The sequence below is a fragment of the Phyllobates terribilis genome, unplaced genomic scaffold (genome assembly GCF_046119375.1).
Source record: "Phyllobates terribilis strain yellow unplaced genomic scaffold, ASM4611937v1 Scaffold_5__5_contigs__length_657084704, whole genome shotgun sequence".
NCBI classification, from domain to species: Eukaryota; Metazoa; Chordata; class Amphibia; order Anura; family Dendrobatidae; genus Phyllobates; species Phyllobates terribilis.
Window position 1 is genome coordinate 378,062,113 of NW_027362765.1, and position 26,928 is coordinate 378,089,040.

The 26,928-nt window shown below is 48.0% G+C and overlaps 2 protein-coding genes across 6 annotated transcripts; one reads left to right on the top strand and one right to left on the bottom strand.

Moving 5' to 3' along the window:
- Positions 1-329: 329 nt before the first annotated feature.
- NECAP1 (NECAP endocytosis associated 1) lies at positions 330-22,282 on the top strand. 5 transcript variants are annotated; one of them, XM_073684846.1, is made up of 8 exons: positions 330-530; positions 602-702; positions 1,497-1,601; positions 3,713-3,794; positions 4,797-4,905; positions 5,381-5,552; positions 5,966-6,056; positions 11,982-12,705. In XM_073684846.1, the coding sequence occupies exons 1-8, from the start codon at positions 436-438 to the stop codon at positions 12,025-12,027; spliced, it is 801 nt and encodes a 266-aa protein (XP_073540947.1). In that variant the 5' UTR covers positions 330-435; the 3' UTR covers positions 12,028-12,705. The 5 variants fall into 5 exon arrangements, with proteins under 5 accessions (XP_073540947.1, XP_073540945.1, XP_073540948.1 ...); XM_073684844.1 differs by having other exon boundaries at positions 11,979-12,704; XM_073684847.1 differs by lacking the exon at positions 11,982-12,705 and adding an exon at positions 21,539-22,282 and having other exon boundaries at positions 331-530; positions 5,378-5,552.
- Positions 22,281-26,156, bottom strand: LOC141273256 (peroxisomal targeting signal 1 receptor-like). Its single transcript, XM_073684849.1, has 3 exons — positions 25,997-26,156; positions 25,318-25,475; positions 22,281-25,002 (listed from the first exon to the last, which is right to left on the bottom strand). The coding sequence occupies exons 1-3, from the start codon at positions 26,114-26,116 to the stop codon at positions 24,798-24,800; spliced, it is 483 nt and encodes a 160-aa protein (XP_073540950.1). The 5' UTR covers positions 26,117-26,156; the 3' UTR covers positions 22,281-24,797.
- Positions 26,157-26,928: the final 772 nt, after the last annotated feature.

Genomic DNA, 26,928 nt, shown 5'->3' on the forward strand with positions numbered 1-26,928 from the left:
GAAACGCGTCAGTTTTGCCTTGATGCAATATTTTTAATGTTCCTGTAGCCTTTTAAGCCTTGTGAATACATTGGTGAAGCTTTATGTCCGCTCGGCTGGACACCTTGTTTGCTCTATCAGCATCTTCACAGCCAATCTGCAGGAGCAGGTGAAGATTGTACTCCGTTAGTTCCCTCTATGGCCTGTGGGCGTCGCTGTAGACTTACAGCATTTACACTGTAGCGGAGGCGACGCCGAGCAATAACAGACTCACAGATCGCCAGAAGTGCGACAGCGACACTCACAGTCCATATGTAGGTACTGCACATGACGTCACCTGCAGAGCTGGAATGCGGCGTGCTGTCACGTGTCTCAGGTGACGGTGAAGATGGCGGCCGGATGCTGTCTCCATGGTGATGACGGAAGTCGGCCTGTCAGCTGGTAGGTTCGGTAAAGATGGCGGCGGAGGCTGAGTACGAGTCCGTGCTGTGTGTGAAGCCTGAGATCAGCGTATACCGGATCCCGCCGAGAGCGTCCAACCGGGGCTACAGGTGAGCGGCGGAGCAGGCGTGTGTACAGGGCGCAGTGTCCCCACAGTCCTGACTGCACGATGTGTCCTCAGGGCCTCGGACTGGAAGCTGGATCAGCCGGACTGGACGGGGAGGATGCGGCTGACCTCCAAGGGGAAGGTGGCCTTCATCAAGCTGGAGGACAAGGTGTCAGGTACCGACAGCCTCCGACTACGCCTCCCGTCATGCCTCGCTCCTCTCCGAGCCCCCCGTCATGCCTCGCCCCTCTCCGAGCCCCCCGTCATGCCTCGCCCCTCTCCGAGCCCCCCGTCATGCCTCGCCCCTCTCCGAGCCCCCCGTCATGCCTCGCCCCTCTCCGAGCCCCCCGTCATGCCTCGCCCCTCTCCGAGCCCCCCGTCATGCCTCGCCCCTCTCCGAGCCCCCCGTCATGCCTCGCCCCTCTCCGAGCCCCCCCGTCATGCCTCGCCCCTCTCCGAGCCCCCCCGTCATGCCTCGCCCCTCTCCGAGCCCCCCCGTCATGCCTCGCCCCTCTCCGAGCCCCCCGTCATGCCTCGCCCCTCTCCCCCGTCGCCGCGCCCCTCTCCCCCGTCGCCGCGCTCCTTTCTTTCGAGGAGGGATACTGAGTGACATCAATCAGAGATCTTGAAAGTGGTGAAGGATTGAGTATATTAGAGAGCTGCCGCCCCTCAGTATACAGCGCGGTGTGTGACCTGGACGTGCCGGGGGTAACGGTGCAGCAGGCGGGGGGCGCTGATGCCCCAAATATCTGTGGTCACTGACTTCTTCTCTTATTGGAGGTGGAGATGGAGGAGGCACTGGTGCCAGTGACGTTGTCTGCCGGTCGGGTGTTACAGCCTGTGCTGGGCACACGGGGGGCTATGGGGTGCACACTGATCCCCGCAGAGCAGGGGCCGCACGGAGGGGCCCTTGATGTCAAAGCCCGCCCCTGCAGCGCGGCCCCGTGTGCCTCACACCTCTTTCTCGCAGGGGAGCTCTTTGCTCAGGCTCCGGTGGATCAGTTTCCTGGGATCGCGGTGGAGACGGTGACGGATTCCAGCCGCTACTTTGTGATCAGGATTCAGGACGGAAACGGTGAGTGATAAGTAATCGCTGATGTGGAGGAATTGTCAGCAGATATGTTCATCTGCCGGGAGGAAGTCAGCAAGGAGGGCTCCCCGGGGGACCTGCGGTGTCGGATGATCTCCCGTTAACCCCCTCAGTAACAATTATATCGTACAAGACGAAGCGTGCTCGGTGCTTACACAAAAACACAGACTTGTCCTTAAGGAGTTAATTGTGGTGATGAGCCACTCGATTTGCAGTGGCCACTTCAGTAGCCCATGGCCAGCGGACAAAAGCCCAGCACACCGCCTCCTACCTGCCGGCTCCCAGCATGACCTCGTGTGTGTCTCACCGCAACCATGACATCACAGAATAGCGAAGCTAAAGCAACACATCCACATGGGGGCACTGCAGACATACAGTGGGTACGGAAAGTATTCAGACCCCTTTACATTTTTCACTCTTTGTTTCATTGCAGCCATTTGGTAAATTCTAAAGAGTTCATTCTTTTTTTCTCTCATTAAAGTACACTCTGCAGCCCATCTTGACTGAAAAAAAAACAGATATGTAGAAATTTTTGCAAATTTATTAAAAAAGAAAAACTGAAATATCACATGGTCATAAGTATTCAGACCCTTTGCTCAGACACTCATATTTAAGTCACATGCTGTCCATTTCCTTGTGATCCTCCTTGAGATGGTTCTACTCCTTCATTGGAGTCCAGCTGTGTTTAATTAAACTGATAGGACTTGATTTGGAAAGGCACACACCTGTCTCTATAAGACCTCACAGCTCACAGTGCATGTCAGACTAAATGAGAATCATCAGCTCAAAGGAACTGCCCAAGGAGCTCAGAGACAGAATTGTGGCAAGGCACAGATCTGGCCAAGGTTACAAAAGAATTTCTGCATTACTCAAGGTTCCTAAGAGCACAGTGGCCTCCATAATCCTTAAATGGAAGAAGTTTGGGACCACCAGAAGTCTTCCTAGACCTGGCCGTCCAGCCAAACTGAGCAATCGTGGGAGAAGAGCCTTGGTGAGAGAGGTAAAGAAGAACCCCAAGATCACTGTGGCTGAGCTCCAGAGATGCAGTAGGGAGATGGGAGAAAGTTCCACAAAGTCAACTATCACTGCAGTCCTCCACCAGTCGGGCCTTTATGGCAAAGTGGCCCGACGGAAGCCTCTCCTCAGTGCAAGACATATGAAAGCCCGCATAGAGTTTGCTCAAAAACACATGAAGGACTCCCAGACTATGAGAAATAAGATTCTCTGGTCTGATGAGACGAAGATAAAACTTTTTGGTGATAATTCTAAGCAGTATGTGTGGAGAAAACCAGGCACTGCTCATCACCTGCCCAATACAATCCCAACAGTGAAACATGGTGGTGGCAGCATCATGCTATGGGGGTGTTTTTCAGCTGCAGGGACAGAATGATTGCTTGCAATTGAAGGAAACATGAATGCGGCCAAGTACAGAGATATCCTGGATGAAAACCTCTTCCAGAGTGCTCTGGACCTCAGACTTGGCCGAAGGTTCACCTTCCAACAAGACAATGACTCTAAGCACACAGCTAAAATAACAAAGGAGTGGCTTCAGAACAACTCTGTGACCATTCTTGACTGGCCCAGCCAGAGCCCTGACCTAAACCCAATTGAGCATCTCTGGAGAGACCTGAAAATGGCTGTCCACCAACGCTCACCATCCAACCTGACGGAACTGGAGAGGATCTGCGAGGAAGAATGGCAGAGGATCCCCAAATCCAGGTGTGAAAAACTTGTTGCATCATTCCCAAGAAGACTCATGGCTGTACTAGCTCAAAAGGGGCTTCTACTCAATACTGAGCAAAGGGTCTGAATACTTATGACCATGTGATATTTCAGTTTTTCTTTTTTAATAAATTTTGCAAAAATTTCTACATTTGTTTTTTTCAGTCAGGATGGGGTGCAGAGTGGACTTTAATGAGAAAAAAATGAAGCTTTTAGAATTTACCAAATGGCTGCAATGAAACAAAGAGTGAAAATGTAAAGGGGTCTGAATACTTTCCGTACCCAGTGTACGTGCTGTGGGGTGACGGGCAGCCCCGGGGGCCGCACATCTCAGCACCTCCCTCCATCTCATCGTTACTTCTCTTCTCTCCTAGGAAGAAGCGCCTTCATCGGCATCGGGTTTGCAGATCGGGGGGACGCTTTCGACTTCAATGTTTCCTTACAGGATCACTTCAAGTGAGCACGAGACCGGCCACCTCTGGTGCCACAATGGGATTTCAGGCCTTTTTTTTTTTTTTTTTTTTTTTTTTTGCACTAAAATCTCCTGTACAGGATTTGATGCTTTTGTAAAAACCCTGCAACTTGTAAGGAATAGAAACCTATAAGGAGACGTGTAATATACCTGCCGTGTGACTCCTCGTAGATCCTGCGCCATCGCTTGGCTGCAGCTATGAGGTCACATAGTGAAACGTCACTGTGCCAGTATATGATCCCTGGGGGTCCCTCCAGCCCTCTGTCCTAATGGAACCCTAGTGCACATTCTCAACCGCCGCTGCATTCACTGGTTGTCACACACGTGCTCCAGAGCTTCATTCACTGATGGTTGTCACTCACGTGATCCAGAGCTGCAGTCACTGATGGTTGTCATGCACTTGCTCCAGAGCTGCATTCACTGATGGTTGTCACGCACGTGCTCCAGAGCTGCATTCACTGATGGATGTCATGCACGTGCTCCAGAGCTGCATTCACTGATGGTTGTCATGCACGTGCTCCAGAGCTGCATTCACTGATGGTTGTCATGCACGTGCTCCAGAGCTGCATTCACTGATGGTTGTTACGCACGTGCTCCAGAGCTGCATTCACACAGGCACAGTCTCCGGATCAGCGGTCAGACCTGTGGCCCCATCATTTTCAGGATAAGTTCGGATCCCAGAGATCGGACCCCATTGATCGTGAAGGGTGACATTCCATCATTATACAGGAAGACTTACCCCTCTAATAACGTCATTTTCTGTCTAGCTGACAACCAGTATGGCCACCACAGGGGACAGCACTGTCCTACAGTCCATAAGTGTCCTTATAGGAATCCCTGCAGAACTGGGCAGATTTACACCTGAGGAATGTTGGGACCACCCTATGTGAGGGATACATGGGGAATGACTGCTTCAATTGGAACTGATAGAAATGTGACAAAATGTCAGGAATCTTCACCATCCGGCCTCTTTCCTTTCCTCACAGGTGGGTGAAACAGGAATCTGATTTCTCCAAAGAGCCCCAAGGGCAGGACACTCAACCCAAGCTGGATTTGGGATTTAAAGAAGGCCAGACAATCAAGCTGAACATCGGGGTATGTGCTTCATGTGACCGCTGTGGGGTCAATGTTTTCTCAACCTATTTCTTCCCCTCTCCTTCCTCTCGACTTCCTGGTTGCGAGTCGGGGGCGGTGCGCTCCTGACGATCGCTTTTTCAGTGGTCCGAATTGTGCGCGCCCCCAAGTTGCAAGAAGAAGCCGCTTTACCTCTCCGGCATCGGAGGAGCACAGGGACCCTCAGGCTGAGATGAGCCAACCATTTTTTTTTTTTTTGCCAGCTTTAGAACAGCTGAGCTTGTAAGTGCTGCTCTTCTTGCCTAGGAGACTGGCCACCACTGATAGACTGCCGAAGAGGCCGGTAGCCTAGGCTACAAGAGGTAAACGATAGAATTAGGAATCCCTCTGTTATGGTTTTTAAGAAGAGGAGAGCAGAGTTTCCAGTTTTTACAAAACTTTTTTAAAAAAATCCTTGCAGTTTCTTAAACTTTTTGTTTTTTGTTTTTTTTAGCAGAACATTAAGAAGAAAGATGGTTCCTGTAAGCCCCGGGGGAACGCGGGCACCGGGGGCATCGCTCTGCTTCCTCCTCCTCCTGGGGGAAAAATCTCAACACCAACTGCCCCCATAACTACTCCAATATCGAATCATGTTACTCCTCCCCCCAGTAACACGCCCACTAGCCCAGGTACGCGCACCGCCTCCTCGCCAGCAGCCCAGGCACGCGACCCGCCAGCCCAAGGGTCACATCGCACCGTCTTCTGTGCATGCGCTGACTGTAGCCATAGGGTACAAAAAAAGTGTTACACGGCGGCATGTCCTGCCGCCACATCCAGGCAAATAAAGGCATAAACCTAATCACCCTTTTTTTGCCAAATTGGATCTAAAAGCCAAAGGGTAGGGGCTATAAACTGGAAAAAATGTCAAGGGTCCTTTACTTTTCTAGTTGTAAGGAATAGCACCCAACAACAAGCTGATTCACAGTGATCAGCTGCAAGCTGCCAGCAAGTGTAACCCTCCATAGCAGCGCCCCCTAGAGGGAATAAAGAATTAAATTGGGTGAGAGGAAATCTTATTTATTTTTTTCTTTCTTTCCCTCAGACATTCTGCTAGATTTGGGATCCCCGCTGCCACCTCCTAAAGCCGCCCCTGCCTCCGCTGACCTGTGGGGGGATTTTAATACTGCCAGCAGGTAAGAAAAAGTAATGTAATGTATGTACACAGTGACTGCACCAGCAGAATAGTGAGTGCAGCTCTGGAGTATAATACAGGATGTAACTCAGGATCAGTAATGTAATGTATGTACACAGTGACTGCACCAGCAGAATAGTGAGTGCAGCTCTGGAGTATAATACAGGAGGTAACTCAGGATCAGTACAGGATCAGTAATGTAATATATGTACACAGTGACTGCACCAGCAGAATAGTGAGTGCAGCTCTGGGGTATAATACAGGATGTAACTCAGGATCAGTACAGGATCAGTAATGTAATATATGTACACAGTGACTGCACCAGCAGAATAGTGAGTGCAGCTCTGGAGTATAATACAGGATGTAACTCAGGATCAGTAATGTAATGTATGTACACAGTGACTGCACAAGCAGAATAGTGAGTGCGGCTCTGGGGTATAATACAGAATGTAACTCAGGATCAGTACAGGATCAGTAATGTAATATATGTACACAGTGACTGCACCAGCAGAACAGTGAGTGCAGCTCTGGGGTATAATACAGGATGTAACTCAGGATCAGTACAGGATCAGTAATGTAATATATGTACACAGTGACTGCACCAGCAGAATAGTGAGTGCAGCTCTGGGGTATAATACAGGATGTAACTGAGGATCAGTAATGTAATGTATGTACACAGTGACTGCACCAGCAGAATAGTGAGTGCAGCTCTGGGGTATAATACAGGATGTAACTGAGGATCAGTAATGTAATATATGTACACAGTGACTGCACCAGCAGAATAGTGAGTGCAGCTCTGGGGTATAATACAGGATGTAACTGAGGATCAGTAATGTAATGTATGTACACAGTGACTGCACCAGCAGAATAGAGAGTGCAGCTCTGGAGTATAATACAGGATGTAACTCAGGATCAGTAATGTAATGTATGTACACAGTGACTGCACCAGCAGAATAATGAGTGCAGCTCTGGGGTATAATACAGGATATAACTCAGGATCAGTAATGTATGTACACAGTGATTGCACCAGCAGAATAGTGAGTGCAGCTCTGGAGTATAATACAGGATATAACTCAGGATCAGTAATGTAATGTATGTACACAGTGACTGCACCAGCAGAATAGTGAGTGCAGCTCTGGGGTATAATACAGGAGGTAACTCAGGATCAGTACAAGATCAGTAATGTAATGTATGTACACAGTGACAGCACCAGCAGAATAGTGAGTGCAGCTCTGGGGTATAATACAGGATGTAACTCAGGATCAGTAATGTATGTACACAGTGACTGCACCAGCAGAATAGTGAGTGCAGCTCTGGGGTATAATACAGGAGGTAACTCAGCATCCGTACAGGATAAGTAATGTAATGTATGTACACAGTGACTGCACCAGCAGAATAGAGAGTGCAGCTCTGGAGTATAATACAGGATGTACCTCAGGATCAGTAATGTAATGTATGTACACAGTGACTGCACCAGCAGAATAGTGAGTGCAGCTCTGGAGTATAATACAGGATATAACTCAGGATCAGTAATGTAATGTATGTACACAGTGACTCCACCAGCAGAATAGAGAGTGCAGCTCTGGAGTATAATACAGAATGTAACTCAGGATCAGTAATGTAATGTATGTACACAGTGACTGCACCAGCAGAATAGTGAGTGCAGCTCTGGGGTATAATACAGGATATAACTCAGGATCAGTAATGTAATGTATGTACACAGTGACTGCACCAGCAGAATAGTGAGTGCAGCTCTGGAGTATAATACAGGATATAACTCAGGATCAGTAATGTATGTACACAGTGATTGCACCAGCAGAATAGTGAGTGCAGCTCTGGAGTATAATACAGGATATAACTCAGGATCAGTAATGTAATGTATGTACACAGTGACTGCACCAGCAGAATAGTGAGTGCAGCTCTGGGGTATAATACAGGAGGTAACTCAGGATCAGTACAAGATCAGTAATGTAATGTATGTACACAGTGACTGCACCAGCAGAATAGTGAGTGCAGCTCTGGGGTATAATACAGGATATAACTCAGGATCAGTAATGTAATGTATGTACACAGTGACTGCACCAGCAGAATAGTGAGTGCAGCTCTGGAGTATAATACAGGATGTAACTCCGGATCAGTAATGTAATGTATGTACACAGTGACTGCACCAGCAGAATAGTGAGTGCAGCTCTGGAGTATAATACAGGAGGTAACTCAGGATCAGTACAAGATCAGTAATGTAATGTATGTACACAGTGACAGCACCAGCAGAATAGTGAGTGCAGCTCTGGGGTATAATACAGGATGTAACTCAGGATCCGTACAGGATAAGTAATGTAATGTATGTACACAGTGACTGCACCAGCAGAATAGAGAGTGCAGCTCTGGAGTATAATACAGGATGTAACTCAGGATCAGTAATGTAATGTATGTACACAGTGACTGCACCAGCAGAATAGTGAGTGCAGCTCTGGGGTATAATACAGGAGGTAACTCAGGATCCGTACAGGATAAGTAATGTAATGTATGTACACAGTGACTGCACCAGCAGAATAGAGAGTGCAGCTCTGGAGTATAATACAGGATGTACCTCAGGATCAGTAATGTAATGTATGTACACAGGGACTGCACCAGCAGAATAGTGAGTGCAGCTCTGGAGTATAATACATGATGTGACTCAGGATCAGTAATGTAATGTATGTACACAGTGACTCCACCAGCAGAATAGAGAGTGCAGCTCTGGAGTATAATACAGAATGTAACTCAGGATCAGTAATGTAATGTATGTACACAGTGACTGCACCAGCAGAATAGTGAGTGCAGCTCTGGAGTATAATACAGGATATAACTCAGGATCAGTAATGTAATGTATGTACACAGTGACTCCACCAGCAGAATAGAGAGTGCAGCTCTGGAGTATAATACAGAATGTAACTCAGGATCAGTAATGTAATGTATGTACACAGTGACTGCACCAGCAGAATAGTGAGTGCAGCTCTGGGGTATAATACAGGATATAACTCAGGATCAGTAATGTAATGTATGTACACAGTGACTGCACCAGCAGAATAGTGAGTGCAGCTCTGGGGTATAATACAGGATATAACTCAGGATCAGTAATGTATGTACACAGTGATTGCACCAGCAGAATAGTGAGTGCAGCTCTGGAGTATAATACATGATATAACTCAGGATCAGTAATGTAATGTATGTACACAGTGATTGCACCAGCAGAATAGTGAGTGCAGCTCTGGAGTATAATACATGATATAACTCAGGATCAGTAATGTAATGTATGTACACAGTGATTGCACCAGCAGAATAGTGAGTGCAGCTCTGGAGTATAATACAGGATGTAACTCAGGATCAGTAATGTAATGTATGTACACAGTGACTGCACCAGCAGAATAGTGAGTGCAGCTCTGGGGTATAATACAGGATGTAACTCAGGATCAGTAATGTATGTACACAGTGACTGCACCAGCAGAATAGTGAGTGCAGCTCTGGGGTATAATACAGGATATAACTCAGGATCAGAACAGGATCAGTAATGTAATGTATGTACACAGTGACTGCACCAGCAGAATAGTGAGTGCAGCTCTGGAGTATAATACAGGATGTTACTCGGGGTCAGTAATGTAATGTACAGTGGGTACAGAAAGTATTCAGACCCCTTTAAATTTTTCATTTTGATTCATTGCAGCCATTTGGTAAATTCTAAAAAGTTAATTTTTCCTCAGTAAAGTACACTCCGCACCCCATCTTGACTGAAAAAAAAACAGAAATGTAGAAATATCACATGGTCATAAGTATTCAGACCCTTTGCTCAGACACTCAAATTTAAGTCACATGCTGTCCATTTCCTTGTGATCCTCCTTGAGATGGTTCTACTCCTTCATTGGAGTCCAGCTGTGTTTAATTAAACTGATAGGACTTGATTTGGAAAGGCACACACCTGTCTATATAAGACCTCTAAGCTCACAGTGCATGTCAGACCAAATGAGAATCATGAGCTCAAAGGAACTGCCCAAGGAGCTCAGAGACAGAATTGTGGCAAGGCACAGATCTGGCCAAGGTTACAAAAGAATTTCTGCATTACTCAAGGTTCCTAAGAGCACAGTGGCCTCCATAATCCTTAAATGGAAGAAGTTTGGGACCACCAGAAGTCTTCCTAGACCTGGCCGTCCAGCCAAACTGAGCAATCGTGGGAGAAGAGCCTTGGTGAGAGAGGTGGAGAAGAGCCTTGGTGATAGAGGTAAAGAAGAACCCCAAGATCACTGTGGCTGAGATGCAGTAGGGAGATGGGAGAAAGTTCCACAAAGTCAACTATCACTGCAGCCCTCCACCAGTCGGGCCTTTATGGCAGAGTGGCCCGACGGAAACCTCTCCTCAGTGCAAGACATATGAAAGCCCGCATAGAGTTTGCTCAAAAACACATGAAGGACTCCCAGACTATGAGAAATAAGATTCTCTGGTCTGATGAGACGAAGATAGAACTTTTTGGTGATAATTCTAAGCGGAATGTGTGGAGAAAACCAGTCACTGCTCATCACCTGCCCAATACAATCCCAACAGTGAAACATGGTGGTGGCAGCATCATGCTATGGGGGTGTTTTTCAGCTGCAGGGACAGAATGACTGGTTGCAATTGAAGGAAACAGGAATGCGGCCAAGTACAGAGATATCCTGGATGAAATCCTCTTCCAGAGTGCTCTGCACCTCAGACTTGGCCGAAGGTTCACCTTCCAACATGACAATGACCCTAAGGACACAGCTAAAATAACAAAGGAGTGGCTTCAGAACAACTCTGTGACCATTCTTGACTGGCTCAGCCAGAGCCCTGACCTAAACCCAATTGAGCATCTCTGGAGAGACCTGAAAATGGCTGTCCACCAACGTTCACCATCCAACCTGACGGAACTGGAGAGGATCTGCAAGGAAGAATGGCCGAGGATCCCCAAATCCAGGGGTGAAAACTTGTTGCATCATTCCCAAGAAGACTCATGGCTGTACTAGCTCAAAAGGGGCTTCTGCTCAATACTGAGCAAAGGGTCTGAATACTTATGACCATGTGATATTTCAGTTTTTCTTTTTTAATAAATTTGCAAAAATTTCTACATCTGTTTTTTTTCAGCCAAGATGGGGTGCAGAATGTACTGTAATGAGAAAAAAAATAACTTTTTAGAATTTACCAAATGGCTGCAATGAAAGAAAGAGTGAAAAATGTAAAGGGGTCTGAATACTTTCTGTACCCACTGTATGTACACAGTGACTGCACCAGCAGAATAGTGAGTGCAGCTCTGGAGTATAATACAGGAGGTAACTCAGGATCAGTAATGTAATGTATGTACACAGTGACTGCACCAGCAGAATAGTGAGTGCAGCTCTGGAGTATAATACTGGATGTAACTCAGGATCAGTACAGGATCAGTAATGTAATGTATGTACACAGTGACTGCACCAGTAGAATAGTGAGTGCAGCTCTGGAGTATAAGGAATAAGTGCTGGTGTTCAGGGCTGGCTTTGGGCTCTTTAGGTGAAGTTCATACTTGGTGGTTTCTCTGTGATATAAATATAAATATAGATTTTTTACATTCACAAAATTCCCTGGATAAAATTGTGATTGTAATAAAACTGTCTTCAGAGAACGAAGATTTCTTAACATAAAGGAACAATCCTGCAGTAAGATACGACAGTTTGGTCTTATTCTTTGGCCGTGGTCTGTGTTGCACAGTAGTAGCGGCCATTGGTGTGTCGCTACCACCAAGTCTGAACTTGACCTTACACTGGTGGCTTCTGTTCTCTGCTCGGGGCATTGTTGCTGGTGGTGGGGCCACTGCAGCTTGCTGAGACTTGCAGTACTTCCTGCCTGTGCGATGTCTGATATTGAGGCTTCACCTGCTTGCGCTCTCTCTTCTGTCCAGCAGTCTGTCCTCTCAAGCTCCGCAGTCTTCTAGCTGGGTTCAGTTCTAATGGCCGCACCTGGAACCTCTTCCTTTCTCTCCCCTGGAGAACTGACAGTCCCACGTCCGCCGACAGAAGCTCCGCTGCTCCGCGCCGCGCATCATTGTGACGTCTCCTCATTATTTGGGCTGTGCGGGTCTCCCAGGGGCATCGTGTTGTGCATCTCATTCTTTCTTCCTTTTCTGCCTCCCTGTCTCCCCTTCCCTGCCTGTGCCCCCCGTTACCATGTCATTGTTTTGTTGTCTGTCAACCCCCCCCAAACTACTAGTCCCACACTGTAATCATTCCACACGTACATGCAGGGTATTGTGCACTGGCGCCAAGATGCCCACCCGGCCCCAGCGCCCACCCGGACCAGAGCTGCGTCGTTTACTGACTATTTACAAATTTATTCATTTTTTTTTTTTAGTTATTTTCCAGGTTAGTTTGTGCCCCCCGGGCCGCTGCGGATCCGTCCTCAGCCGGGTGAGACTTTGCATCCAGCAGATCCAGGTCCCGGGGTGCAGCCATTACTAGGATTTGATTTCCTGTGTTTTTTGGGCTCCCGTATGGGGGTTTTTGCTCGTATCGTGTCCTCCTGCAGGGTAGGTGAGGGAGGGGGGTAGATGGACTCTTGTATCTTGTCTTGTAATCATGAAGCATATTTATTATATAGTGATCCTTCTGGAAGAAAAGAACAAAGTGTATATAAAATAAATTTAATGTATGGACACTTCAGAGCCGCGTTTTCTCGTCTCCTTATTTTCGCCGCCGTCGTCCTCAGTCTTTACTTTCTCCCTGGACTTTTACAGGACGTGATCTCATTGAATAGAGGTCCTAAAATTCCCTCCAAAAGCAGGTATGTGCTACTTGCCTTCCGCTGCCTGTTATCGGGTGTAATCTGTCTCCAACAGCAGAGACGCTGAGACGGGGGCTTTGTCTCTGTGCTCTTCCTCTGCTTTGTCACACTGCATACAGGCACAATAGAGAGGCGGGTTTTCATTTCAGAATTGGCAGTTCCAATGCATGGTGGGAAGTGAGGTTAAGGAAGTTCCAGCACCTATAGTGCTGGTAGCATACCATCAACAAACATAGACGTTAATGATTTATATATAGAAAAAAAAAATTGAGTTCTTTAGTTATATAATTTCTGTAAAAGTCAGGAGCTAAACGGCAACAAATGTGGCAGGACAGCAATGCTAAGAAAAGTCATGCGATAAAAAACTTCTTACAACTTCGCTGTCATGCGACTGTTTTGGAGCTGTGATTGTGCTGTAAAAAAAAACGTCCAAATTGTAGAGGAGTCTGTCACATTTGAGATGCATTGAAGTTTACGACACAGGAGTCTCGTGCAACTTGAGACGCCAAACGAATGGTTAAATGTGAGGTCACAATGTGTCTCTGCGGAGCCATAAATCCCAATAATCCGCTATACAATGAACCATAACCTTCTTATACGAGACTCGTATGAGGATCTCGTCAGACTAGGGGCTGATCTTCTTATACCGTAGTGTTCAAAATAATAGCAGGGTGTTCAAATACAGGAGTGAAGCATAAAGTCTTTAAACTAGTTTCTATTTCCAGCATTGGGAACATTGCACGCTGTTTTCTAATTCAAAACATGAAGAGAAATGTATATAATTTTACCTACTTTACAGAAAGTAACAAAAAATGAACATTGGGCTGTTCTAAAAAATACCAGTGTCTGCATTTGTCTTTACAATATGTCTCTTTTTTTTGAGGATTTAGCATTCCTGTGAATCACTAACCTAATATTTAGTTGTATACCCACAGGTTTTTAGAGCTGCTTCACATCTATGTTGCATAGAGTCAACCAACTTCTGGCACCTGTTACTCCAGCCCAGGATGCTTTGACTACATCCCACAATTTTTTGACATTTGTTGGCTTTGCCTCCGAAACGTCCTTTTTGATATCACCCCACAAGTATTCTATCGGATTAAGGTCTGGGGTTTGGGCTGGCCACTCCATAACCTCAATTTTGTTGGACTGGAACCAAGATTTTGCTCATTTACTGGGGTGTTTAAGGTCGTTGTCTTGTTGAAACACCCATTTCAAGGGCATATCCTCTTCAGCGGAAGGCAACATGACCTCTTCAAGTATTTTACTATATGCAAACTGGTCCATGATCCCTGGTATGTGGTAAATAGGTCCAGCACCATAGTAAGAGAAACATGCCCATATCATGATGCTTCACTGTTAGAGATGAGCGTTGTTCTACTCGAACTGTTCGCCAATCTCAAATTCGAGCTGTTTTGGGCGGTGTTCGAGCCGGTCGGCGAACACGAACAATTTGAGAAAAATTCGGCTGTTCGAGGTTATGTTCGATAACTGTTCGTGCACCAAAATCATAACTGGATTTTTTCTCAGTAATGATGAAAATTAATGTTAATACGCAGTTTGAGTGTACAGCGGGGCGGGGGGAGGGGCAGGGGATGGATCTCTGCAGGAACAATGAAGATCTCCATTTTTTTTTCTCTTTCCCGCATTTGCAGTGGGGAGGTGCAATCTGTCAGCCTATCAGCAGCGCACACACGGAGCGAAGTGCTTTTTTTCACACAAGCAAGGGCATGTGTGATTGGCAGTGTATGTCACATGTCCTTGCCCTATAAGACCCAGCCATTTTCCCCGTCGCCACCATTTTCTCACTGCTGCAGCTGCGTGTTAGACGGCACCGCTGTTGCTGTGTGCGCTATACCTTGTTAATTTCAAGCCAATTTTCGCACAAATCTACAGATAGCTTGGGAGTAGGGAATAGTTGTGATTGCAGTCCTTTTAAGGACTAGGTTACAGCATTTCCTACGACTTTTATCAGGCAGGTCTGTGCTCTTAAATAGATAGGTTGTGGGAGTAAAGACTAATTGTTATTGGAGTCCTTTTCAGGACTAGGTTACATCAGTTCCTATCAGTTTTTGCCAGGCAGGTCTGTGCCAGTGCTGTGCAAGTTTTTTTCACAGCATTTGGCTGAATCTAGCAAAGCTAATCCTTTTTGGCCTATTGCAGAGTGTGTTAGTCAGTGGAGTAGCCTATCTGTGTTGCAAGATATAACACCTGTGTATAGAATACCAATTTTTTTACTGCACCTAGTGAAGTAAAATCTTTTGGGCATAGCATCATTCTATTAGTCCATCTATACTGACCTCCATCAGGTTGCAAACTGAATATAATTTTTTTCTGCATCTAGCTCTGAAAAAATATTTGGGCTTCTAGCAGTGTGTGGGACTTGGTCTATTAGTCCATCTATACTGACCTCCATCAGGTTGCAAATTAAAAATAATTTTTTTCTGCATCTAACCCAGCCAATAGTTTTGGCCTAATACCACAGTTTGGCCACTCAGCTCTGCTCGGTTACCATCCATTGTTTTTTTGTGCAAACAACTCCAGAGTTGTGAATTAGTTAACCACCAAAATGAGTGGAAAAAGGCCTGCTGCTGGTGGAAAGGGGAATAGGCGTGTTGGGAAGGGGAAAAAAGGTTGTGTCCGTGGGGTAGGTGCAGAAGAAAGACCATCTTCCAGCCAAACTAAAATGTCTACTTCCTTTAGCGGACAATGTGATAAGATCCCTTTCTTACGGCCACGCCAATCGCTACAAATTCCAGATGAGGCACAAAAACAGCAGGTGCTTCAACGGATATCAAGTGCTCCTTTAAGTGGGCTCTCCTCCACATCAACTTCAACATCACAAATACTCCAGTCCTCAAAGGTGTCACCCAAATCGCACTTGCTTCCTCACAGCTCCCAAATCTCCAGCTGCCCGTCTGAGTATGAGGTAGAACAGATGGTTGAGTCTGCAGAGCTGTTTACTCATACTATAGCCTGGGAATCAGAGGTCGACTCCAGCGCTTCTGTGAATCCAGACGAGGAAATGATCTGCACTGATGCCCAGAATCTTTATGAGTCGGATCCAGGACCAGACGCAGAAGGTTCTGACCATAATGTAGACCCTCATTCCCAAACTGTAACTCCTGTTGGTGAAGACAATGAGGAAGACGATGATAAGACTCAAATACCTGATTGGAGCGACAACTTTAGTTTTTTGTCAGGGCAGGAACAGGTTGGCTCTGAGGACGACGGGTGTGATAACGCACAGGGTGATGATGATGAGGTCGGAGATCCCACTTACTGTCAACCCACAGTCAGCCAAGAGATGAGGTCAGCAGAGGAGGTGGAGGAAGATGCTAGTGACGACGAGGTCAGGTTGCGCCTTCCTGGACAGAGACGTAGTACTGGAAGCACGTCAACAACTGCATCCTCAAACACAACTCTGCCTCTCACCACAAGTCGTGGTGGCTCTTCAGGTCGCATGGGTGCTAAGCCTTGCATAGCCTGGGCATTTTTTCAGATCGATAAAGATGACCCAACTCGTGTTATCTGTAACATTTGTCAGCAAAAGCTAAGTAGAGGCCAAAAAATACATAGTTTGAGTACTTCATGCATGAACCGGCACATGGACATGAAGCATAAGTTGCAGTGGGAAGCTCAGTGTGCTACAATGCGGTCTAGCCGGCCGGGCCAACCACCGTCTGCCATATCTTGTGCATCCGCGGCCTCTTCATCCTCTGTGACTGGGGGGACAGCAGTCACACCTGTTTTGGGGCGCAGACCTGCCACCTCTTTACCCACAACAGCCAGCGTGATTGGCAGGTCATCATTTTCTTTGGAGGTGGTAACACCAGCTGGTCTTGAGCGTTGTCCGACATCGATAGCACCACCTTTGGATCAAGGCAACCTAACATGTCCGCCTGCATCTTCCTCACAGACCGGCAGTTTGCTGGGGACACCCTTATCAACCCCGTCTAAGCACAATAGCCAGCCCTCGGTCCCTCAGATGTGGACAAGTAAAAGACCATTTCCTCCTAGCCATGAGAAAGCTAAGAGGTTGAATTTCACCATCTGCAAGCTCTTGGCTACAGAAATGCTGCCTTTCCGCCTGGTGGACACAGAGGATTTTCGAGACCTTATGTCCGTCGCAGTGCCCCAGTACCAGATGCCCAGTCGGCACTACTTCTCAAAGAAAGGTGTGCCTGCGCTCCACCAGCATGTCGCACACAACATCACCGCTTCTTTGAGAAACTCTGTGTGTGACAGGGTGCATTTCACCACAGACACTTGGACGAGTAGGCATGGACAGGGGCGTTACATGTCGCTGACTGGGCACTGGGTAACTATGGTGACAGCAGGACAAGGGGCTGCTGTCCAAGTCTTGCCGTCCCCACGAGTTGTGCGTGAATCCTCTTTATGTCAAAGTTCCTCCACTGCTTCTGCCTCCTCAACCTCCTCTCGGTCTTCCACCTGCACCCAAAGCCTGTCTGGTCATGCCACAAGCTTTCTAACTGCGCAGAAGGGATCCTGCACACCTCCTTACTATGCTGGCAGTAGGGCTCAACGTCATCAGGCGGTTTTTACATTGAAATGTCTGGGAAATGTGAGTCACACAGCTGAGGAGTTGTGGTCAGCTCTGGAGAACCAATTTCATGAATGGTTGTCTCCACTGGACCTGAAACCAGGGAAGGCCGTGTGCGACAATGCTGCAAACCTGGGTGCGGCCCTTCGCCGGGGCAATGTCACACACGTGCCTTGTATGGCTCACGTGTTGAACCTGGTTGTCCAGCAATTTTTAGCCCACTATCCCGGATTAGATGGCCTTCTGCAGAGGGCACGGTCGCTGTGTGCTCACTTCCGCCGTTCGCATCCCGCAGCTCAGCGACTTACATCTCTACAGAAGTCGTTGGGCCTGCCACTTCACCGGCTAAAATGCGATGTGCCTACCCGGTGGAATTCAACTCTGCACATGTTGCAGCGACTGTGGCAGCACCGACAAGCCCTGGTGCAATACGTTCTGACGTATAGCCTGGGCCAACGAGATCCAGAGGTGGGGCAAATCACGCTGGAGGAGTGGTCTCAGATCAGGGACCTATGCACCCTTCTGCACAGTTTTGAAATGGCGACGAAGATGTTTAGTGCTGACGATGCCATTATCAGCATGACTATTCCGGTGATTTACATGCTGGAGCACATGTTAAACAGAATTCGGAGTCAGGTGGTGGCACAAGAGGAGGTGGAGGAAGTAGAGGAGGAGTTGTATGCGGAAGGGCTAACATCTGCAAGGTCCAGATGGTCGGCAGCACCAGGGCGGCAGGCATGTGAGGGTGGGGGAGATGGTTTTACCAGGGCGCATGGTAGCAGCCAAACTAGTGAGGAAGGTGCAGTAGCCCAGGAAGAAGTGGAGGACGAACTGATGGAAGACTCATCAGATGAGGGAGACCTTGATCACATTTCTGTTGTGCGAGGTTGGGGGGAGAGGACAGAGGAAGGAAGCATGATTGTTACCTCGCCACCAACACAACAGGGACTTGGTGCTCCTGGATGCGCAACACACATGAGTGCCTTCTTGCTGCACTACCTGCAACATGACCCTCGAATTGTGAGAATTAGAAATAATCCTGACTACTGGGTTGCCACACTGTTAGATCCCCGGTACAAAAGTAAATTTGCAGAAATTATTCCTGCCATAGAAAGGGATGCACGCATGCAGGAGTATCAGCAGAGACTGTTGCAGAATCTTACATGTGCTTTTCCACAAAATACCAGTGGTGCACGTAGTGAATCTCACAGTTCCAACTTGCCAACCGTGGTCTGTATGGAATTGTTCAATAAAGGGCCCAAAATTAAGATAACATAGATGGGAGAGGTCTCTATGAATAGGAATTCCTAAGTATTTGATACCCTGTGAGGGCCAGGCAAAGGGAAAGTTGGACTGGATGGAATCCTATATGGATTTGGGGAGGGAGACATCGAGGGCCTCAGACTTCGCTGCATTGATTTTAAAATTTTACCATGTAACAAAGTGATCTATTTCAGCCATAACAGCAGGGATGGATATATGTGATTGAGTGATATATACTAGGACATCATCAGCAAATAGAGAGCACTTGTACTCGGTGCCTCCCACCTCAATCCACCTAATATTGGGGTTATGGCGAATTGATGAGAGCAGGTGCTCCGTCACTAGGATGTATAAGAGAGGGGACAGAGGACATCCCTGCCTTGTCCCATTGGTGATTGTGAAAGGTGATGAAAATGTTCTGACGCACCCCCTGGGCCTTGGGACACCCGGAGCCGGACCCTTTTTGGTGGATGCTGGTGGTTGTAGTCTTCGTGGCGGCGATCCGGTTCCGTGGCTCAGGGCGGTCAAACCAGTGGCGGAACTATTTATGTGGTTTTGATGTTTAAATGTCCGACTACGCCACCCGTGGATTGCGGTCAGAGTGAACCGCCGCTACAGGGCAGACCGCTGAGGCTGGTGTTGTGGGTGCAGCAGAGCGTAGCATAACTCCCCACGGGAGGAGTATAGCCTCAGGGCAGTGTATGCGGAGGATGGGGGTGATGGTGCAGGGCAGCAGCAGTAACGACACGGAGTCAGTGATGCAGTCCAGGGCCTTTACTCACAGTTCTTATTATCCAGACCACATCTGCAGGTAACGGCTGCCCACGTCGTACTGTGCTCACCAGGTGAGGGGCTCAGACAACTCCCAGATAACTTTGCAGCGCTTCACAGGACCCCCTTTGTGTGTCCTTTGTCTGGCCTTTCTTACCAACACTTCTGTCCGGCTGCCTCGGGCCTCCTCTTGGTAAACTTGGCGCCAGTTTCCCTGACCCTATGTGGTGCCTTCCTAGCGGGTGGAGCAAGGGGCTGCGCCACATAAAATGTCAGAGCCTCCGGTTTCTAGCTGAGGGTCGTTTCCTGCCTCCACTAGTTCGGGGACCGGTCTCCCCCTTTGGCCTGACCCCTCCACGCAGGTGGATTCGGGCGTGCGGTGGCGACTCGCCCGTCCGCACCCTTGGGATCCCTTCATTCCTCGTTCCTGGAGCCTTCTCCGCTCCTCTTCCTTCCTTCTCCCTCTTCCAGGCCTGGGCCTCTGTTACTAGGCCCGCCTCCGGAGCAGAGCTCATGCAGAGCCCCTGCTCCCTGCCACTTCTGCTCAGACTTCTCTGCACTGAACTAAGATGGTGCCCACCTTTTATACTCCCTTCTCAATGCACCCAGGAACTGCTTCCTCCCTGCTCCTGCACTGCAGGGTTCCCCTTCCTCAGTGTTCCCTCCCCCCACTCCAGCCAGGGACAGGGACTGTCGTGCCCATCTCAGGGGCATATTGGTCGCCCTGCCCCACGGCAATGTGGTGTAATGCATGCAGGTGTCGGGTCCTGATCCACACTCCATCCTTATCTGAGAGTGAGATATCACACCTCTGGGTGAGGTGCAATACGTCTGTAGCAACCGAGCCCTCGGTGCTACAGTTCCATTTATCTTCAGCCTAGGTGACGTATTGTGATACAGGGCCGTGATTTTGGCTATAAAAGGGTCCCCTAGACCCCTACCCCAAGCTTTTTAAGAGAATCATATATGGCGTGCCAGGAGACTCTATGGAATGCTTTCTCAGCATCCAACGAGAGTATCTAATTACAAATTTTTAACTGCATCTAGCCCAGGAAATACTTTGTGCCTAGTAGCAGTGTCTGCTAGTCAGCGGATTATCCCGGCTGTTAAGCAAGCTACACCACCTGTAGTTTAGACAATTAATTTTTTCAAAGGAAATGCTTCGGGACCATGGGATACTCAGTGAAGAGCATCGGGAGGCACCCCAAGGCATAGGGGCTGGGACTGGCAGTAGGATGCCTTGCGGTGGACAGCCGAGCTCGATCCTTATAAAAGCATTTTAACTGCAGCAGCTTTAGTGGACGCTACTGGAGCTGGAATTACGCGGCTGCTGGCATGAGACTTGCCCTCCAATAGATCCTTGTAAATGGATTTAAAGTGTATTCATTCAAATTAGAGAGACAATTTAAATTAAAAAGCTTAGAGCTGCCTCCACCACAGGGGGGCTCGCTCGACCCACCAGCGGACAGGCACCAGTATTGGGAGAGGGGGGCTGGCCATCAGGGTTCACCGCGGCTCTGGCACAAACCCGGCGACACGGAGGTGGCACGGGCAGGAGCGGACTGGCCGTGTCGGCTTCTCACTTTTTGGATTTTAGAAGGGCATGACATGCCTATATCTGTGTCTCCCCCTCCTTTTACTCCTCCACCTCTTTTCTTTTCGCATGACTATATGTACTTGTCACTTTTCCATGTGTTAGTTGTGTCTTCTGAGCAGTTTGTCAGCTTTTGGACACCTTTGAAGGTGTTTTCTATGTGTTTCTATGTGTTTTTGTTTGCCTGCCATTGGTTTTAACGGTGTTCGAAGGTGTTCGACGAACACACGGGTGTTCGACGAACCGAACCGAACTCGAACACTACGGGGGTGGCTCAACACTATTCACTGTCTTCAAAGTGTACTGTGGCTTGAATGCAGAGTTTGGGGGTCGTCTGAAGAACTGTCTGTGGCCCTTGGACCCAAAAAGAACCATTTTCCTTTTATCAGTCCACAAAATGTCTCTCCATTTCTCTTTAGGCCAGTTGATGTGTTCTTTGGCAAATTGTATCCGCTTCAGTACAGGTCTTTTTTTTTTTTTTCTTTAACAGTGGGACTTTGCGGTGACTTCTTGGTACGAGATTAGCTTCACACAGGCGTCTTCTAACTGTCACAGTTCTCACAGGTAACTTGAGACTGTCTGTGATCATCCTGGAGCGGATCATTGGCAGAGCCTTTGCCATTCTGCCTATTCTTTAATCTATTCGAGTGGTAGTCTTCCATGTCTCTCTCTGGTTTTGCTTTCCATTGTAAAGCATTGGAGATCATTTTAGTTGAACAGCCGATCATTGTCTGTACTTCTTTATAAGTTTTACCCTCTCCAATCAACTTTTCAATCAAAGTACGCTGTTCTTCTGAACAATGTCTCGAACGACTCATATTTCTCAGTCTTTCAAGGAGAAATGCATGTACAACATGTGCTGGCTTCACCCTTAGATAAGGGCCAACTGATTCACACCTGTTTCTTCACAGAATGATTGACCTCACTAATTGACCTCCACACTGCTATTATTTTAAACACATCCCCGTACAATTAATTATTCACATACACAGACTCAAAAACCTGCAGATCATAAATGCGGAATCTAGTGGTTTTCAACTGGTAAATTGTTTGACATGTGGTGATAGAATTTATACCAAAAACAGTGATTAATCTGGTTAGTCATATTGGACTGCTATTATTTTGAACACTACTGTATCTACATGATATACCGGATTGGTGTGGCCGCGTCTCGTGCCCCAGAGTTGGGCTGCCTTCTCGCTCCATTCACACAATAAAGATCGTCTGCATCGTTTCAAGTTTCAACATTATTTATATTTTATTATTCCATATGTACATAATTGTGTAATAAAGCGACGTCTGCGCTCCTCCAGCAGGACGCCATCATTACGGCTCGTTACATCCCACACAACGCACACGTACCGTCTGTGATCAGCGAGCACCTGTCGTCTCTGCTCCGCAGAGGGTCACTGCTGTTACAGGGGGTGCACAGGATTGCAGAACCGTGGCTTAGGTGGGACTAGCCCGAAGAGGCTGCGGGGCTCCTGACCTGAACAGCTTCATATTTGCCTGAGGCCGGTCTGTGCGTCGCAGGTCGTACTCCGGCCACACGGATAGGTGAATGCAGTCATGTTCGTCCATATACAGCGCCACACTTGTACACAGGTTATGTGCGGTATTGCATCTCAGTCCTTACTTCATTTATGGAGAGAGCTGAGCTGCAGGACCAGACTCGTCCCATGAGCCGTTGTGGCGCTGTATTTGCAAGCAGCAGCCGAGTCTTTCTGATCTTTACACGTGTTAGTATGTTTCAGCATTATGTGATAAGAGATGAGACGTCCATGGTCAGTGGGCGCGCGTGCTTTGTGCAGCTGAGGACTACGCACCTCGCCGCTGGCCACGCACGTCTATTTGCCATTTTTACAAGCCACCCCCAATTCTTTCCTGTTTGACGCTTTCTGTGGAAGTTTCGATCATGCCGGAAGCACGTCCTGCTGTCAATTTTTCACCTGGTGGTGGCGCTACTATGCATTTCTCCTATAAGAGCGCAGTTCTGCGGGCCGTGTCGCCATCACACCCTACACTGACAACTACGTCCGTAAACCTTCCACGCGTCGTCTCCTCCACGTGCCCAAGATATTTCTGTACTACTGGAGCACGGACGACAGTAAGACTGAATATAAATAGTGACTACGCTACAAGTAACAGTGCCGTCACCTATAGACGGGGGGCGCTGCTCCATGCTAGGTCAGACTGGAGACATTGCATAGATATGTAGGAAATGACCAAAAGACAACACCAGTCACGTTAAGTGCTCCAGAGCAGTCATGCATCCTCGGCCATACACTTTCAGATGATTGCTTAGATGTTCTAGTCTGTACTACAACTCTCAGCATAGCCCGATATGTGCAGACCACTGCCCAAAACGGAGATAGCTAGAGCCGCATTAGGAGGCAAAATGCACACGTTGCGTTCACAGCCGCTTACCAGACATCTGCGGATTTCACGCAGCGGCATTGCAGCGCCTCTCGCCTCCTGCTGCACAAGCGAAGGGTTCTGGAGAACTCCTTTAAGAAGACCTCCTTACTCAGTTTCCTACCTTTTTAAATGATTTCTGCTTGCTGTCAGTGAATAGTAACCCATCCAGAGGCTGGAAACGCATCCTAATCGTGTCCAAGTGACCCAGCTGCAAGGCTCGTCACATCTGACCACGTGCAGCGATACGGCCACGTGCAGCGATACGCCCACGTGCTGTTTGACGCTTTTTTTTTTATTTTTTATAATGGCCGCACGGTTTGGCAAGTAAATCTCTTTACACCTCCACTTGCAAACAAAAATGTTCCCATTCACCGACAGCAAGCCGGGATCTTGCCTGTAGTGAAGAACTGAAAATACATTGGCTCTGATTCATTATTGCAATAGCGCCAATTTTTAGGTGTTTTTAATTTGAGCCTTTTTCTAAAATCTATATTGTGAATTCGCCAAGTTTTTTTTTTTTTTTTTTTTGTTAAGGACATCTTTGCATTTTTTCGGGATATTTTTGCCCAATTCATGAAATTAAATTTTTTAAGAAGTCGTAAAATTTTCCTGGAGTGATTTCTAATGTACGTCTGAAATTATACTTTATTACTATTATTATTATTATTTTTTTTTTGGAAACCTTTAGTGAAATGTGTGACTCTTTGCAGCCAAAAAAAGGAGCATTTTTCGTTTGGCGCGAAATTCATGAACCATCTGCGCCATTTTGATGAATTTGGCAAAAAGAAAAATTCGATCAGTACCATGAGGCCAAGGGGAAAAAAAACCCCTCAAAGGATGAATCGGGGCCCGATGTGTCTGAGAAAGGTGCAAAATCGCTCTCATCACCCAGGATCGATTCGGTCACAGGCCGGACGTTTTCTCCAGAAGAAATACTAGATATAAGAAGATAACGATCCGGTCGCGGGTTATAATGTCATCAGCATCGGGGGGACGCAGGTAACGGGAGGGCAAGGCGACGCAGCCTGATAAGTCAGGTGTATGGCCAGGACAAGTCTGTAACGTCCATCTCCCGCTACACAAGGTAATTAAATAAAAATCAATATGTTAATTAAAAAATCAGCTTAGTCCCTTCATCCCTGTACCAGCCAATGGAGTGAAAGATCAAGCCCTTAGTGAGAGGGTCACGTCAGTTCTGGCCGATCCACGATGGGGGCGATTCTTGGCTCCGTCTGGGTCTGCGGAGTCCTAGTGCATGGTTTTGGGTTCCGTTTTCCCGGTACATTGACACCTGCGAGCATGCACTCGCACGGCCACCGGTCACACTGCGGTCATTGCGCTGGTGCGGAGGGAGGAGGAAATGCTGCCTGTAAAGTGGCCAGATCGCGGGCATCCGCTGCAGAGTACAAGCTGCTCTGTCCTAACATGGACAGCGCCATCCGCAGGGTGCTCCAAATATTGTCAGACATGGCTCCTCCGTGGCCGCCGCTCTGCTGCTGCATGCTCAGGGCCTCGATGAAATGCTCCACTGCCTCCCTGCAAACCAAGGTGGAGAATTATTCTTATTATTTTTTTTTTTAATTTAGAGGCCTCTCAAACTCATTTTTTCTTTATTTCTTCAATGCAAATTTAAAAAAAACTAAAAATATTGAAGCAACTTAAGAAAATTGTTTTGCTTCCACAGCGCTGATGCAGACTAATGTGTCTCCATGGTTACAGACTACAAACAACTTCTGTGTAGTCTGAGCCTGCAGCCTCCTCCTGAAATACAGAGTGTTTGACACATTGGTCTGCATAGGAGCTGCAGACATTTTATTGGATTTGTATATTTATTAGGATGTTCTCCCTCACCTGTGCGCCCCCAGGTTGATGCAGGCGATGCCCAGGTTGTATCGGGAGCGGATGAAGCCCGGCTGCAGCTGCAGCGCCCGTCGGTACGCCTCCACCGCAGCCTCGCTGTCGCTGCCATTTGCCAGAGTGGCTCCCAGCTTATTCCACAGTAAGTAGTCCTGCAGGAGGCAACACAGCATTATCACCACTAGGGGGGGTCAAGAGAGTCCCTAAAACCCAGTTTAAGAGTGTATTCACCCCCAGCGCTTCTCACAGCTGAGGGTTTGTTACAATTGGATCTGCAGCACAAACCCTTCTCCCTTCCTTATAATTTGTTACCGTGCAGGATTAGATCGCAGAAGAGACTGGATGCAATAGTAACAAACACTCAGCTGTGAGAAGAAGTATTAGATCTGTAGCAAATGCCCCCGACGTCACTTCTGACCAGGTGCTACTTGGCACCATGAAATGGAAAAAAACTTTACTGACCCTGTGGCCCCTCCGCTCTGGGGATCGGTGGAGCAGTCAGAGAATGGACCCCCACCAATCACCAGGCCGTGGTATGGAAGCGTGGAGTAATCACCTATAGCAAACTAATCCCGATAAATAGATGCAGCGACCCAATTGGTTGTCAGGAATAATTACTCCACTGTTTTCCCAGAGATCTAACTGTCCATGTGTTCTCGCAACCACTACTCACATCCGGCCTCTGGCTCAGCGCGGCCGTGAAGCAGTCCACGGCTTTCTGATACTCCCCGCTCAGGTTGAAGAGGACCCCAAGTCCACACTGAACGTCAGGATCCACCTGATTGGGGTCCATTAGGACGGCGGCGAGGAACAACTCCCGCACCTCTGAGAATAAGGAGCTGAAAGCAAAAAGCAAGAGAAGAAGTGATCGTTCCACCGACTGGACACGGATTAATCATTTTTACAAAGTTTTGCAACTTTCTTGTATATGTTCAATACCTCTGCTTGCTGGCAGTGTAGGGGAATATTCTTCTTTACATTTATGGGCTGAAAATTAGAGATTCCCAGGACCTTGGTCCAGCGGCCACCAGACCAGAGCCCGGCGAACCTTTTCCAACCTGCCGGAGCCTCGGATGAGGTCTTTAAACTGTGCCTGCTAATCAGAAGAGGTGCCCGGGGTGGGGTCCTTAGACCGTGCCTGCTAATCAGAAGAGGTGCCCGGGGTGGGGTCCTTAGACCGTGCCTGCTAATCAGAAGAGGTGCCCGGGGTGGGGTCCTTAGACCGTGCCTGCTAATCAGAAGAGGTGCCCGGGGTGGGGTCCTTAGACCGTGCCTGCTAATCAGAAGAGGTGCCCGGGGTGGGGTCCTTAGACCGTGCCTGCTAATCAGAAGAGGTGCCCGGGGTGGGGTCCTTAGACCGTGCCTGCTAATCAGAAGAGGTGCCCGGGGTGGGGTCCTTAGACCGTGCCTGCTAATCAGAAGAGGTGCCCGGGGTGGGGTCCTTAGACCGTGCCTGCTAATCAGAAGAGGTGCCCGGGGTTTGGTCCTTAGACAGTGCCTGCTAATCAGAAGAGGTGCCCGGGGTGGGGTCCTTAGACCGTGACAGCTAATCAGAAGAGGTGCCCGGGGTGGGGTCCTTAGACCGTGCCTGCTAATCAGAAGAGG